A 16574-nucleotide genomic window follows, 5' to 3' on the forward strand; every position below is an offset into this window, starting at 1 on the left:
AAGAAGCCATTGCTATTGCATTCTGTTGCTCCACAGGGTAGGGCCTGAATCAGTGGGTTCAAATTGCAAGTGGATTTCAGCTTAGCATTTGGAAGAACCTCCTGGCAGCTCAAGCCTGTTTGACAGTGGGACAGACGGCCTCAGGATGCATTGGACTCTATTTTTGTTAAAGGCTTTAAAGTGAAGACTGGATGGGCCCCCTGACATTTCAGGGGTGCAGTAGCAATGAGTATCCTTCATCAGCTGCGGGGGCGGGGGTTGGACTAGGTTACTCTTGAGGTCCCTTCCGATTCTATTATCCTCTTTTTCTAGGGCGCTTCCTTACATGCATAACGTCTGGCTGTGATGGAGTGGAGCCTCCTGGCCTGTTCTAAGCTGTAGCCGGCTGCCACAATGAGCGTGCTGACGACTTTGCTCCCCCATGATTCACAGAGGTGGGGCAGCAGAAGGAGAAGGAAGTGAAGGGCACTATAAAAGCTGCTTCTTCCTCCACATAGCAGGGCGAAGTCTAATGTTGGATTCTCCCTGCCCTGAAGCTAATGGGAAGGCAGACAATAGCAATTCCAGGAAGTTTTTGCTTAAAGTGAATCAAGGGTTTAGCACTGGGATCTGTTTTCTTCTAGGATTGAGACACAGCACGGAAGTATGTGTATCTGAGTGTGCAGTTTGTTAAGGAGGCCTTGCTTGTTGAAGAGTGCAACTTCCAGGCAGGGTTGAGGACCAGTGTTTCTAATTTTTGAGATGAAGCATTGCTGTTTTCTAAGCCCCTTGGGTCTGACTGTTTCTCTGCCAAGCCTTGCTTTGGTGCTCCCACTGGGTTTTCACTTTTGGCCATGGGCAGGAGGAGAAAATAGGCTGGACACTTAGAATTTGCTAGAAAAAGAGGAAATGCACCACCTACAAAGAAGAGGAAAGTGGACCCAAATTGCATGAAAATGATGCATTCCAATAAGTAAATACAGATGCAAGATTAGAAACAATTAGTAATTCACATAGAAATCCAGTGGTGGGGAAGATCAGTCCACTGCCAAGTGCCAACTGTTGATGGGCTACTTCAAAGTCCCTGCTTTTCCTCTGTATGGTTCTTTGAACAGAATACGTTTGTTTGGTGCTGTGGGCCCTACAGAGCAACATCTGTCTGTGGCAGGCGGGATGGAGTATCACCTATCTCAGTTCTAGTGCCTCAAGTACAATAGGCAAGGGTGCTAGGAGAGTGTGCCTATATAAAAGGATTCTGCACTATACTGAGCATGGTATGAAGGGTAGCCCAGCTTTGTTGTTGTCACATAACAGGAAGCAAACTTTCTCTGTTAACCTTTACCTAGCAGAAGTGCAGCTAGTATGCTTGATGTAATGCAAAATTATAGTTTTTCTCTTGGGAGTGCCCTCCTGGGCTCCCACACTACTTCTTACCCTTTCGTGTACAGGTTCCTTCCGTTACTGGTTTGCTTTTGCTAACCACAATTTGTCACAAATGGGCAAACTATAGATCGTGCCTTCCACAGCATGGTTTGGAAACCATATTCAAATTGGGCTTGGAAGCATAGGGCTAATCAGGGATGGCCCATTCTGTTTCGCCACCTGAGGTGAAACAGGAATGTTCTGCCCCTTCCCTTCCCACTGTATTCCACCCCTCGCTTGCCCCACCACTTCCACTGCCACCAAAATACCCCCCTCTCGCCAATTCAGTGAGACGGGGATGCATTCCAGCTGCAGAGGCTGTGGGGCAGGTGGTGCCTCTTGTACTTCTGCTGCCTAAGGCATCTGCTTCACCTTGCCTCATGGGTGGGGCAATTGTGGGTCTAATATAGTTCATCAGTCCTGATATTATAGCAAATGATGGTTAGCAAAAAAAAAAAAAAAAATGGCAGGGGGAAAGAGAAAGCTCAGGAAGCACTTCAAAATACAGTGGTACCTCGGGTTACAAACACTTCGGGTTACAGACTCCGCTAACCCAGAAGCAGTACCTCGGGTTAAGAACTTTACCTCAGGTTGAGAACAGAAATCGCACGGTGACTCCACAGCGGCAGTGGGAGGCCCCATTAGCTAAAGTGGTACCTCAGGTTAAGAACAGTTTCAGGTTAAGAACGGACCTCCAGAATGAATTAAGTTCATAACCAGAGATACCACAGTATGTTGAATAGTTAGGTCATGTCTGAACTGAGGCACAGAGTGAAGCCATTTTCTACCCATAATAATCCTACTTTAAACAAAAACAACAACAACCTTGGACAGCCCACTTATTTCTTAATTTATAGTGCCAGAGACACAAACTGTCTGAGCAAGATGAGTCAGCACTTGTGACCCCTGTATAAATGTGGTTTTAAAAATCCCTCCCCCGTGTCTGCTGGGTGTTGCTCCCTGCCAGATGATGCCCCTGGCTGTAATCAGAATTTGGGAGTTTCACTCCCTTCTGTTGCCCAATCTTTACAGAAGCTCCGGCTTCAACCTGCCCATCACGTGTGCTTGTTGAGCTTGCTGATACCTTGCTTTCTGAGGATTAGTCAAATGTGAACACAACAAGGACCAAGGGAGAAGCAGGCAGAGATGTGAAGCAATGGCACACGAGGAGGTTGCTGTTTGGCACCTCACTGTACTAGGCGAGGCAAGTAAATACTGGCAGTGAAATGTCACCAAATCGTTTCACCGGCTGATGGCATCTCACTGCCAGCTAGGGAGATAAAGTCCCCTGGCATTTAAGTTGCCAGAAAACAGAGCACATGTTTCAATTAAGGTCCGTGCTGCAGAGCCAAGGCTGAGTCGCATCACATGTTCAGCGAGTATCAGCCCAGCTAACATTGAGTGACTCCAGTTACTGTTTGAGGCTGCAAAGTTGTAGTATTTTAGGCTGAAAATGCTGATTGGATAATCAGCATGCATTTTCCCCCTTTTAGAAACATTTTAAAGCAGCCAAGAGAATACAAAGGCTTGTTATTTTGGAATTAAGACTCAAAAGGCTCATGCCGGCAATCTGCTTTTAGATCCCTGTTTTATCAGCTCTGAGCCTAGTAAAATGTGGCTCAGAGATGTGGGTTCAGTTGGGGCCAGTCGGGGCGATCAGACCTTGTATACGAAGCTTGGAATGGCAGTGGCAGTGGAGGGAGAGTTTTTATAGAGTCCTCCCACCTATCTGATGTACCGTATTTTTCGCTCTATAACACGCACCCGACCATAACACGCACGTAGTTTTTAGAGCAGGAAAATCCGTAGGCATGCCACCCGTAGGCATTCCCTCCATAACACGCACAGACATTTCCCCTTACTTTCTAGGAGGAAAAAAGTGAGTGTTATGGTGCAAAAAATACGGTAATTTAACTGAATGACAGTGCAAAAAAGATGTGTATGGCTGGATTAGGAAAGTGGACTAGCCAGTTGAACAATCACATTTGGATTAGATTTAACCACAGTTATTTTAAAACTATTTTAATCCATGTATATTTCTTAGATGGCGTCGTCACAGAATAAAGAAAACAAAATGGATGTATCTAATGAAGCAAACCTGGCCTCTTACATAACTTTTCCCAGTATACCTTCCCTTTCCTGCTAGCTAATGCTTCCCTCCCTATTTCCACATTTGACATCACATATGCTTTTCTTGAAAGCCTATATTCCCTGTGGTCAGGTGTGAGTGCCGTTGCTTGTGTAGCCCTCAATGCACAAGAGAGAAGCAGTCCCAAGATCAGAAGAAGAAGTAGAAACTTTAGGGAGAAAGTATAAGGGGTGAGACCCCTTCAAACAACCCAGTCATGACTGAGCATGCTCGGTGGTTGTGGAATGCTCCCATGGTTGTGGAATGCTCCCATGTCTATTTGCAGGGTGAGGCAGGTGGAGAGAAGAGAGTTGGAGTATCATAGAAAAGGGAATAAATAGGTCATGAGTGGAATGCTGAACAGAAGCATTCCACGTGGCAACATTTTTGTTGCAGGTCCCACTCGTCCTTTCCTAAAAGCTTAATTGGTCATTGCTGCTCTTCCTCCATTCTGCGATGTCTTCACTTATTGGTTAGAATGCTATTCCCCATTAACAGACTTTTCCTGATTCAAGCATTCTCCCCCAGTGGGTTATATCTAACTGAGTTCTGCTCTAAGTAGCCCCATTGAAATGAATGGGCTGAAGTTAGTCCTGGCCTTTAATTTCAAGAGGTCTACCCTGAGTAGAATTCACATTAGATGCAACCCAGCAGCTCTTCTCCCCTCATGAGGCCATGCGCCCTTTGCTCTTCAACACTCTTTCCGCAAGTGCTGCTGCTGTTTAGTGACAAGCATGGAGCATGCACAGCAAGAGCACCCATTCCTTCCTATAATGCTCCCCTGTGCTCTTTCATTTCTGGAGAGAGAGAGGGGAAAGGAGCATAGGTTTGTGGTGGAGCCAAGTGGGACCCAAGTGATTTTGGGCAATGCCTGGACTTGAGGAAGACCCCTGCTAGAGAGTGCCATGGGAGCCTTTGGCAGAGCACACCATCCTGGACCAGTACAGACTTCAAGCCAAACTAGACAAGACGGCAGATGAGAGAGGGAAGAGGCAGTGAAGGTGAAGATGCATTAAGGGAAGAGTTGTAGCCTGGTGGTAGAGCATTTGCCTTGCATGTAGAAGGTCCCAAGTTCAATCCCCTGGTGCTGGAGGAGACTCTTGAGAGTCCCATGGACTGCAAGAAGATCAAACCTATCCATTCTTAAGGAAATCAGCCCTGAGTGCTCACTGGAAGGAAAGATTCTGAAGCTGAGACTCCAATACTTTGGCCACTTCATGAGAAGACAAGACTCCCTGGAAAAGACCCTGATGTTGGGAAAGATGGAGGGCACAAGGAGAAGGGGACGACAGAGGACGAGATGGTTGGACAGTGTTCTTGAAGCTCCCAGCATGAGTTTGACCAAACTGCGGGAGGCAGTGGAAGACAGGAGTGCCTGGCGTGCTCTGGTCCATGGGGTCACGAAGAGTCGGACATGACTAAATGACTAAACAACAACATCTCCAGGTAGGACTGAGAGAGACCCTCACCGGAAAGCCTGGAGTGTAGACAAAACTGAACAAGATGGACCAATGGGATGACTCGGTACAAGGCTTCCTATGTTTTCAAGAAGAATTGGGGATTTTTAACCCTTTCCTGCCCGTGCTTTCTGTGAAAATGGGTCCTTCCCTTAGCTGGATTATTAGGGGAAGCGTACATTCACACCTACTTATATTGGTGTGAAACAGTTTCATATGTGCTGCTGCTTCCATTTGACCATTTCACTTTGCTGGTCCTTCCTGCTTTAGCTGAGCACCTGCCTCCTAACTTGCATGGAATGTGTGACACGGGCAAGCCACAGAAAAATGTGGAGCAAGCTGCTTCCCTCTTTTATTGCAGGTTAAGTAGTATAGATATATCTTCCTCAGCCCATCCCATGTGTAAACAAGCCAGAATCATCTTTAATCTTCCATAGTGTTTTCCCACCTCCCCTCTTCCTTTTGTCCCCTCCTTTGTTGTATCGGTGCCACCTACACCCACGTACAAATCGCCTGGTGTTGACATCCTGGCAGCTCTTCAATTTATCCTTGTGCTCCAGCCCAGAGCAGTTTCAATGACGCCAAAAAGCATAAGCCCTGGAGGAGAGCAGCTACCTCTGTGACTCGCATCTCAGCGGACCAAGAACAGCTGGGCAGAGAACTGTCTGAAAAGCTCAGGTACCCTTTAACTCTTCATAGACGGATAGATAGATCATCCCAAGAGGAAATGCACAATCCTTCAGTCCCTGCTCCGAAGCTTTTCTGCCTGCTTGGCTGTCATGAACTGACAGGTTGTGGGAATAGGTAGCACTAAGACAGGACAAAAGAGCCCTTTGAGGAATCTGGCTCCTGTTGCTGTAGAGGTGCAGGTCAAGCTGCTAAGCTATTATGACAAACCCAGGATGATTGATAGCACCTTCTGGGGTCTGGCCTAACAGGCAGAGGGACAAGTTAGCAACAAAGCCCAGTCGGAGAATAAAAGGATTGCCGTTGCAGGTACTAAGTTAGAGTTGCCTTCTGCTTGCTTTTGTTGGTTTGCTACATTCCCTGAGTTTGATCAAAAGGATTTTGAGAGCTAGCTATGGAAATAGGCAGGTGGGAAAATAGGAATCCAAGGCAGTTTTACTTAAAACTAGGAATGGAGTGTAATGAAAGTACCCCATAGCAGATAAACACAAAAGTAGCACAAAGTTAACATGATCAAGTGTAGCACATAACTAGCTTTTCAGATGCTATGAAGTGAACTTCTTTGACTGGACTTCAGAATGTATGTATGTGTGTGTGTGTGTGTGTGTGTGTGCGCGCGCGCACACAGTCAAACTGGAAAAGAACTATTTATATATCTGCATTAGCATCATGATACCTTTGAAGCACACTGTGGCAGCCCCCCTTTAGACTGCTAACTCACGAATTAGTGATGGAAGTGGGAGTAACTCAGCAACAAGGTAAAATCTCCTTATGGAACAACTTGAATTAGCATAAGCAGGATTTCAGATTCCCTTATCCCTGGCTAATTCAGCGTATAGCATTACACAAGTCTGCATTTTTGTTTTCTAGGAGCAGTTGGTCTGCTGATAGGTATATTAGGGGGAAAGCATTAAAAGTAATGAATTGCTGGTTTGTTTGTTTGGGGTTCTTTTATTTTTAAAAAAGGCCTTCACCCTGCCCTCATTTGATTAATGGTATAGCCTGCCGAATTACATGCAATGTTGACATGAGATGGTCTGCTGATGTTCTTCCTAAGTGCCATGCACTTTACATGGTCAAACAACACCAAAGTAAAAAGGAACTCCAGCTAATTAAGCTTTCTTCACAAGCAGATGCTGGCAGGGTTGTGCTTTCATGACTCAGTCCACAGAGAAACACCAAAAAGTTTTGCACGTCGCACTGGTTAAATAATGCCCTTAAGACTTTAGCGATCCTTTTAAAAAAATGATACCTTCTTGTTTTGGAATTTCAGCTGCAAGAGTGCTTTGAAATATTAAGTGCTTCCTATTAAGTGCAGTGGGAAGGCAGGGAGCACTACATCGTTTACTTTCTTTTGGATGAGAGAGTGTTGGCAACTTTCTAATACAGTTCCATCATTTTGAGTCAAAGCTGCAAATTGAGTATGAGAAAATTAAACCTAGTGGCTTTTGTCTAAGACGTCCATTTTATTCTGAGATAGGACGCAGTATCTTAGAGGATAAAGTTTTTGCCTTCTATTCAGTAGACCTGGTTTCACAATTTTGGTCTAGTATTAATGACACATTAGATGATCCTGGAGAAACCACAATATACTCTGTTTCCCATCTATAAAATGGGAAGAACAATTAAATAATGGGAAGAACAATTAAATAATGAGGCTGAGCAAGCGGTAATGAGGAAGAGCATAAGATAATAGCATATGAAGTGGTGTAAATACCAAAAGCAGTGAATGCACTGTTACTACTTTATTAAAGAAAATATAGTATAAAAAGACCCTGGGCAAACGTCTACAAATGCACCATTCAGGTAGCCAGAAATTTAAGGAAACTGCAGCAACTATTTTATGTCATGCTATTTTTAATCTATTCTTTTTATAAATATCCTATAAGAGTTCCAATAGGTTTTTTTTACCTACTTGATCATCTATTGTGATGCTTAGCTCTTTCATTCATTTTCCTATTCCTTTTGTGACCTTTAATTTTCTCTAGAGTTAAATTCCATATGACTAAAGAATCTGTTCTATTCCCTGGATTACTCACTCATCTCTCTATGTGGGGTGACCACAACTTCACACAGGTGCAAAGTTATCAGTGCATGATTGATTTATGCAATAATATTTAACTTTGGCCTTGTTGCTGGCAATAACTAACCTACCTCACAAGGTGTTTGTTCAGATACAATGTAAATGAAGTGGAAGATAAAAATGCAAGGAACTCTGTGTGTGTGTATTTGTCCATCTCTTCTTCCTAGTACTGAAGATCCTGTTTCTTTTTAGAGCTACAGTGCATCAGACTGATTTAAAATCAATTCAATTCCAGAGTGACTTAAGAACTCTTTGTTTGCATGTAACAGTTGATTTTGAATCTAATATTGGGTGCACACAAATACACAACATTTTCTTGGAAGGAAAAGGCAGTCTGCCATGTTTGTGTCTCTCAAGTGAATTACCTTTTATTCCTCTGCAAGAGAATTAATCTAGAGAAGCTGCAAAACTCAAATCTAGTTTATGACAGCCAGCCATGAAGTCTGAATCTGATGGGCCAGAGGCAGGTGGGGTGGCTGTGAAAGGGCTGGAAGAGTCAAGCAAGAACAGTAGAGGGTCAACAACAGAAGGTGTAGGCTGAAGATTTATTGTAATTAAAGCATACAAATAATTACAAACAGATTTTATATAGGTATAGTTTTAATTCTATTAAAGTTTAACTGTACTAATTTTTTCAAAATGTTTATAGCCAGTCTTTGTTTTTAGCTGTAAGCTGCCTTGAGTCCCAACAGGGGAAAAGGCAGGGTATAAATAGATATATAATAATATATATCAGATTGGACAGACGAGTTGGACTTGTAACAAAATGTTATTTGTGTGGAGTGCTCCTCTTCAGGTTTCTAGCTACTCCATTCTATTCCCTGCCACCCCCCACTGCTGTTTCTTCCTCTCTAACAGTCATTCTGCTTTCCATGCAAGCTGAGCATCCTCACTCCTCATGGGGCTGTTTTAGGGATCCTTCCCCTGTTAAATTTAATAATAATAATAATAATAATAATAATAATAATAATAATAATAATTGTATTTCTGTAAATATTGCGACTCCCCCAAGGCTGCTGACATCTTCCTCTTGTGTGTGAATGGTGCCATTTGAATGACATGGCACTGGTTTCAGAACACATGGAAACACTTTCGACCAGAGAGACTAGGAAGGCCATGTTAAAGTTCAACCTAATACTTAGCACATATTTGAAGCTGGGCAAGCCTTGTGAAAATCCAATATAGTTATTAGATGAGCACCAGAGCATTATTTTTAGGCAGAGAGAGAGAGTTGGTTGGAAATGTCATCCACACATACAAAACAAAGTATGGTATTAACTTGGCCAGTGCTCACACCTGTGACTGATGTAATAATCTAAAATAGGTTAAAGCTAAAAACTTAATTGTTGCAGGCTGATCCAAATAATGCCCACATATAATGATGTCACCAAGCTAAGGTCTATTTCTCCTTCAGGTGCTGCAAATTATGTCATGTCTTTTCTATCTGAGCTGGGTAATTTTCCTAGAACATTCATAGTTTTAGCCGACCAATATTAGGGGCGAGAGTGGAAGGGCATAGCTAACTCTGTTGAGATGGCTTCATAGTTGAGAAGCTCCTAAAGGAAAAGGGTTCAAATAGTGGGAAAATACAAATGACCTGGCATCCAAAGGCAACCAAACAAGGGGCAATTCACTGGAGACTGTTTCTGTGGAATTGGCAAGGATTTGGAGACATTTTCCTCCTTGTGACAGACAACTCATCAGGTAAGTCTGACTCTGGTGAGCCATCATGGTGAGAGGAGTAAGAAAACAGGATAAAGGCACTAAAGACCACTCTGATGAGGCAGTGGAGATAGGAGTGTAAAACATGGAGTCACTGCTGTGGACGTTATCAAGTTGAGGCAGAATTAACTTCCCAGTTTCAGATGACTATGCCACAGCCCAAATTCAATGTCCTCCAGGCATTTATAGAAACGAAATTCTGTTGATGAAAAGAGCAAAGGCAGCAATGTTAACATTCCTCTTTTTCTTTTGTAGGTGGCAATATTTTATTGTAGTCATTGGGCATTTCTTCCCCTAGTAGAGCCAGTATGGTGTAGTGGTTAAGAGCGGTAGTCTCGTAATCTGGGGAACCGGGTTCGTGTCTCTGCTCCTCCACATGCAGCTGCTGGGTGACCTTGGGCCAGTCACACTTCTCTGAAGTCTCTCAGCCTCATTCACCTCACAGAGTGTTTGTTGTGGGGGAGGAAGGGAAAGGAGAATGTTAGCTGCTTTGAGACTCCTTAAAGGGAGTGAAAGGCGGGATATCAAATCCAAACTCTTCTTCTTCTTCTTCTTCTTGTATTTCCTCTTTCATCCTTAACTTGATTTTCTGTCTGTGTGGGAAGGGATAAATACTGGCCATTTAGTCTATGGAAAGGAAGGGGATTCTATAGGTTGTGTAACTGGTTTGAGAGGGGTCATCCCATTACAGAAGTTCGACTTCATGCCTCCTGAAGGACACAAAGGTTAATGTACTTTAATGTGATACTGATTAATGTGCTTTCAGGTTCAAACATGTTTGCAAGGCACTTAAGAAATCATGAGTGAAATATCAGAGATTAACTGAACCTCTGATGGCTTTACTATATTTGTTTGACCAAAGGGAGAGGAGCGTGTTGCACAGGTGAGGCTGTTTTCGGTAGCAGTGAGGATGGAAATAGCTGGAAAGGAAAGGGTGATGTGGGAGAATTGATAGATGCCCTCTCAAAGAAGCTCATTAGCTATAGCAGATGGGTAAGAGAGATAATAAGATCGCATAATGTCATATGAATTTGGTTTTCATTTCTTGCGTTGGTAAATAGAGGTGGGGAGTGCATCTATCCAAAATGAATAATAAGCTATCTTGAGAGGTCTAGAAATTAGTTAATAGCATGATCCAGGTGGCACTGAGTATCTGAACTTGCTCTCTGTATGTTATATAGATAAATGGAAATGAAAAAAAAAAACTCTATACCAGAGTTATTGCTTGGTTTTGTTATTTTTAAAATTGAAAATCCAAATAAAATATTTAAAAGATATATATAAGGGTGAAAACACTGGTCCAGTAACCACTCTGACATCCTGATTCATCTGTCTGGAATAGAATCTGCAATTAACACCAGTCTTGGCCTGGCAAACTACAGAGGAGAATCTTTTAAATTCTAAAATGAACTTCTGGTTCTTCTTCATGTTCTTATCTGATTGTTATTCAGGTTGTCATTATCATCTTGTCTTGGTCATTAAGTTTATTCACCTTACTGGAATAATCATAATGATTTGTCCTGTTCACTGTTTGCACAAGAAATGTTATCTTTGTTATCATTAGTAATGATCTGCTTTTTGTCGTAATTGTGATCATTATGCTACAACATTGTCTGTAAACTTCATTAAACTTTAACTTCAACTTTTTTTTCGTGACCTATTGGGAAACTAGATTGACTGAGTGTTTAGAGACACACATATAAGCCAGGAAAACAGGGAAGCTGTCAGAGGCCTGAAGCCTCACATCTAACTGAAATTCATTTGTGACCATGTTGTTGTTGGCATCTCTCTCTCTCTCTCTCTCTCTCTCTCTCTCTCTCTCTCTCAACAATAGTGCGCGCCTCTGGGGTGAAGTAAACTGCTGTGTTAGCAGCACTGAAGTGACCTCCTCGGGGCACAAGCCTGGGGGTCCTGGGCTGCCCAGTTGACAACACCCCTCCTCTCAGCCCAAAAAAGCCGAGTGATATGTTTGGCACCAGCTTGGCTGCAGGAATTGCTATAAGGATACAAGGCACCATCCAACTATCTTATGGAACTGTACTCCAGATTTTTGTAGGGTTTACTTCTTAGCCTTTTCTTCTCCCGAAGATATCCTGCAAGGCAGCAGAGGTTTAGGATCAGAGTTTTCCTTCTCCTAGATGGGCTACCTTCCCAGGTTGATGAGCCCCATCTGCCCCACACTTCCCTCTACAGCATGTGAAGAAGCCAGCTTCTTGACTATTGAACCCACTATTGGTCTCATATCCACCAGAGCCTGTCTTCACATGCAGGGGAAATCCCTAACTCACAGAGAGTTTCAGATCCAACGGCTACACTCACCTGGTTTAGCCAACCAGCTGAAGCCATTTTCCAGGGTATGGCCGCTGTTGCATGCAGACAGCTTCTAGGAGCCACAGGTAAGGGCTGAATGTAAGGTGGGGACCAAAAGTTTACAAACTTCCCCAGAAGGAGCACAACATGTTCCCCACCAGAGGTACTACCGCTGCCCTGACATACAGTGACACTGGTTCTAAAACTGCTGTACACTTGTTGTGTGTTATTGTTGTGTGTTAATGTTTGCAATACTAGGCGGCAGCAAAATGTTTCTACAATTATTTCTGCCACCTGCATCCATGTGGTTTCTTCAGGCTTGAACCACTTCTATAGGAATTATGTAATCATCAGTTCTATAGTTTGTTTTGTGTAATCTGTTGCCCCAGCAAAGTCCATTGTTAGCAAAGGCATGTCTATCACACCCATATTCTCCATCCATCTAGTAGCAGGCAAGGTCCTGCTCCACCTAGAACCTAGTTAGCATACACACAAACTGGATCACTTCTCGATCAGACTTGCCAGGCGAACTCTTGTTACTTGAATATTAATTTGTAGTTTTGTCAATGTCCCAAGTAGTTTTGTCAATGGTCAACACCAAGGAGGCTTGCAAGCTGCTTTATTAAGATAGCAGCATCTACAATGTTGTAGTTCTTTTTAGGCTTGTTATATTTGAAAATCAATAAAATGCAGTTTTTAAAAACCTAGAAAGGCTAGAAATGATATCTTAATGCATGTCCAGACTGTTGGTAGACTGGATAATGAGCTTATGTGGTTTTCAGAAGCTGTCACACTGTTCATTTACGCAAGCAGGGCAGAAAATAATATCAGTAACAAAGGTTGGAGCATATGTTCTAAGGTAGCCATTGGTGGAGTTTGCAACCCGTCTGGCTGGTTCTCCTATCGATTAGTTGGTTAAAAGTGCTGGCGCAAAGTTCTTGCAGTTCTTGTTGGGTTTCTGCCCCTAGGCAATACCCATTGCTTCATTCAGTTCTCATCATCTATGTATTTCACATTGTTATTGGATGTTACAATAAACCATGATTGATCACCGGGGGTGGGGAATTTTTTTCTGGCTCTGCAGGCCCGATCCTTCCTTTTGTCCCCACCTCCGTGGACCAACTTTGACAGGTGGTTGTCCTCCCCACCTGTCAAAGTCCTTGCATAGTGCTTTCCAAGTGCCCAACTGTCAGTAGGTTGCTGGCTGCTTGGGAATTGTAGCACAAGGGGCTTTGCCATCCCTATGTTTGACGCTTATCAAGCACTGGCAGATTAGCTATGGCAGCAAAGCTGTTTTCTGCAAGGATTGACTTTGTGATCGAATTATCCATGGGGAAATTGGTTGCATAACCAACGTAGTCGTGTCTCATATATGCTTTCAGGCATGGGGCAGGTGGGTGTGGCTTTCAAAAATTACCTGGGCTAAATCGAACCCATGCCAGGCCAAATTTGGCCCATGGGTCAGAGGTTTCTCACCCCTGTTTATAATGACAGGAGCAAGGCAACCCCACACCCACCACCTTGCATATTGCCCCCCTCCTCTCCTCTCCCCACTCCTGTGGCAGTATAGCTGGCCAAGCATACCATAGCCGCATGATTTTATTTGGCAGTCTTTGGCTATTGGATTGTTAGTTAAATATTGGAACTTCATTCAGACATAATATTTTGACCCTAATGCTCGAGGAATCTGCGGTACCGAGTGTGTGCCATGGTTCTACAAGGCCACAGGAAAATCAAGCAAGTTGTGTTACTGAGTACAGAGCTCTGTTTCCTATGAATCTTTGAGAATCTTTTGTTTTCTTGGAGAAGATTAGCTTCCAATCCTCAGAGCTGCAGAGAGACAATTGAAAGTGTTTGGATAATCCCGACTGAAATCTCCGAAGTATGAAAGAGATAGCTGAGTAAGATTTTCAGTCCATCTTGAAAACAGCATGTGGTGTCTTAGGAAGTAGGGCACATTGTTCCAGTGCCTTGCTTCTTGTTGTTTTGATGCACCAAGAAAATGGTTACCTTACCACTAAAATTTGTCACTGAAGGCTACGTTTCAGCATGAAACACAGCGAGTGTCAGGAGTGGCATCTCTCTTAAGCTGGTTAGCTCTTCTGCATTCTCAACCAGAGTCTGAGATAGCATGCCAGGGTTCTCTGAGTAACTATTGCAATAAATCAGACAGCTCACCTTTCCCCGGTTTGCATTACTGGAAGAATAATTGGTGTCCAATCATGATGGGAATGTTCTCAAGCAAACTGTTCTAACCAAAAATCGCATTGTGGAATTCTATGTTGTTTTTAATTGCCTAATTGGCTACACTTCCCACATTCCTAATAACAGATGTACTTGGATGTTATGCGGGGAAGTGGTGGTAGTGGTGGGAGAGCCTTCTAGTACCAAGCAACATAAGAGGGGAGCCCTGCTGGAATGGACCAAACACCCATCCGCAATCTCCTCTTTTACTATTTACTACACCTTTTACTTCCTTGCCATCAGAATCCAAATTCATTCCAAAAATGATCCGTAATCTAACATTTAAAACACATATATTGGCCTCCCACTATCAAGCCTTCAAGGTAGGCTCATTATCATTAAACTCTTAAAAACTATATGGATGCATATGTGTGTGTGTGTGTGCGCGCACACACACACACACACATGCATGTATATATGTATGTATGTATATTTCTTGTTGTGGGTAGTATCTTGAGATCCTGTATCTGTGGGGATAGAACGTATGAGAGCAGACTTGTCAGAACTGGTTACTTTGTCAAGGTAATGGCTTTCGCTGGCTAGTCAAGTACCATGATTTAGCCTATGCAAAGAAATTTCTCTGTGCCACAGACTCAAATGGGTGGGCTCTTCTCCACCCCACTCACCTGGCCGTTACATAGGAGAAGAATCGCCTTGGTCCAGGCTAGATCTAAAGGCGGGACTAATAAAGGAGCAAGATCTGTTGGGGTGTTAATTCTGTGAGACCCTCTTTCCTCATCCTATGCTAAGGTTGTATGTACAGTGGTACCTTGGGTTAAGTACTTAATTAGTTCCGGAGGTCCGTACTTAACCTGAAACTGTTCTTAACCTGAAGCACCACTTTAGCTAATGGGGCCTCCCGCTGCTGCCGTGCTGCTGGAGCACGATTTCTGTTCCCATCCTGAAGCAAAGTTCTTAACCTGAAGCACTATTTCTGGGTTAGTGGAGTATGTAACCTGAAGCGTATGTAACCTGAAGTGTATGTAACCTGAGGTACCACTGTATGTGTAAATAAAACCATATATCTTCACCGACCTTCATTCCAAAGAAACCAAAACCCTGGGTAAGTGTGGAGTCTCTCACCTCTTGGAGATTGGGGTGATGTATAACACACACACACGTATGTATAATATGTAAAGTTGCCAAATAGTTATATTCTTCAGGTGACCGGTATATCTGTATGGTTTTTGAGTTTCATTTTTCACAGTAAACAACTGCAGATTTTTTTAAAAATAGTGCTCAGTCTGAAAAAACTGTTATTCAAATCTGTTATTCAACACGAAATATGTATTAACTTATGAAATTGACACACTGCCCTGTGTATCAGGCAGGGCAATCTCAAAGATTTAGTAACTTACCCATCCTGTGTAATTGAGTGGAAAGAGAGGAGGGAGAGTTATTTCAGCAAGCCAGTGAAAAGGGAAATTCCTTTGCAGTAATTCTCACATGAATGCCTGGAAAAGAATTTGGACTCCTACAAGTCAGGCTCATTCAGCTTCTCTGTTGCTGCTTGTTCAGAGCTTGAAGCATGAAGGTTTTATGGGAAATCTCATCTTCTCTTCTGTCTTGTTTTTTTGAAGAAGGTGCTGAAGAAACCTTGAAATGGAGATGACTCCCTCAAACAAGGACCCAAATGGACTAGACAACCCCATATTTATAGTAAGTTCTATATTTGTATTTTAAATCAGATGCCTGCATAGTGAGCTTGAATAAAACCAAACAACAAGAAAATAAAAATGAAAAAGTGGGGAAAGAGGGAAATGGATAGAGTAAGCCAGGGTATAGGAACTTGGGGCTTCAGCACCCAGCACCCCTGACCATTGGGCATGCTGGCTAGGTCTCCTAGGAAGTGGAATCTGGGGTGGGGGTGGGCATGGGTTAACACCCCTGGACTTAGCAATGATAGGCTGTGTTTATAATTGCCAAAACATATTTATTTCTTGTAAAACTCTCCCCCCCCTTATGTGTGGTGGAACTATGTTGAATACACTTCTGTTTCTGAGTAAATTGTAACAATTCACTACTTGTATAGTCCTTTAAATTTGGCAAATAAGAGAGAGGAGGAATGGATTATTTTTTATTACATGTCAGTTCACTCCCTATCATTTCCTTCTCTGCTTTTAAAAAAAAAGATAATCTCTTGCTTTTCTGCTGCTATTCTAGATTAAGACAGGCCAGAACAAAGAAATATTGTTAGCATTTGAAAAACTTTAGGATAGTGAACGTTCCTAAAGCTTACGCACCCCTATCCTGCATCATTGTATGCCTTAGGTGGGTTCTGAGGCTGCAATTTTGTTAACGCTTGCTTAGATGCATGGGCGTAGCCAGGATTTTTTTTTGGGGGGGGGATACTTTGTAAGAGGGGTATGACTTTTGTTAGGGGGTTCAGAACCAATGTGGTTGGTCAGTTAAGTATTTCTATAGTTTTACTTGATCGGGGGGGGGGCAGCTGCCCTCCCCCCGCCCCCCAGCTATGCCTATGCTTAGAAGTAATTCCATTATATTCTTCAGAGCTTACAACTGAGTCAACTTTCATAGAATT

The 16574-nt window shown here is 43.0% G+C and overlaps 1 protein-coding gene across 3 annotated transcripts in view; it reads left to right on the forward strand.

Moving 5' to 3' along the window:
• Window positions 1–5546: 5546 nt before the first annotated feature.
• Window positions 5547–16574, forward strand: part of LOC310658520 (solute carrier family 23 member 1-like) — a 39467-nt gene continuing 28439 nt past the window's right edge. The window contains exons 1-2 of one of the 3 annotated variants that reach the window (XM_083400548.1): window positions 5547–5664; window positions 15613–15691. In XM_083400548.1, the coding sequence (XP_083256674.1) occupies window positions 15635–15691 (57 nt within the window). In that variant the 5' untranslated portion in view covers window positions 5547–5664; window positions 15613–15634. Of the gene's footprint in view, window positions 5665–5760; window positions 5778–15612; window positions 15692–16574 lie in introns of those variants that run through there. The other 2 variants (XM_083400549.1, XM_083400550.1) reach the window with 2 other exon arrangements.

Source organism: Podarcis tiliguerta, assembly GCF_965153285.1.
Source record: "Podarcis tiliguerta genome assembly, chromosome: 10".
In the NCBI taxonomy this organism is placed as follows: Eukaryota; Metazoa; Chordata; class Lepidosauria; order Squamata; family Lacertidae; genus Podarcis; species Podarcis tiliguerta.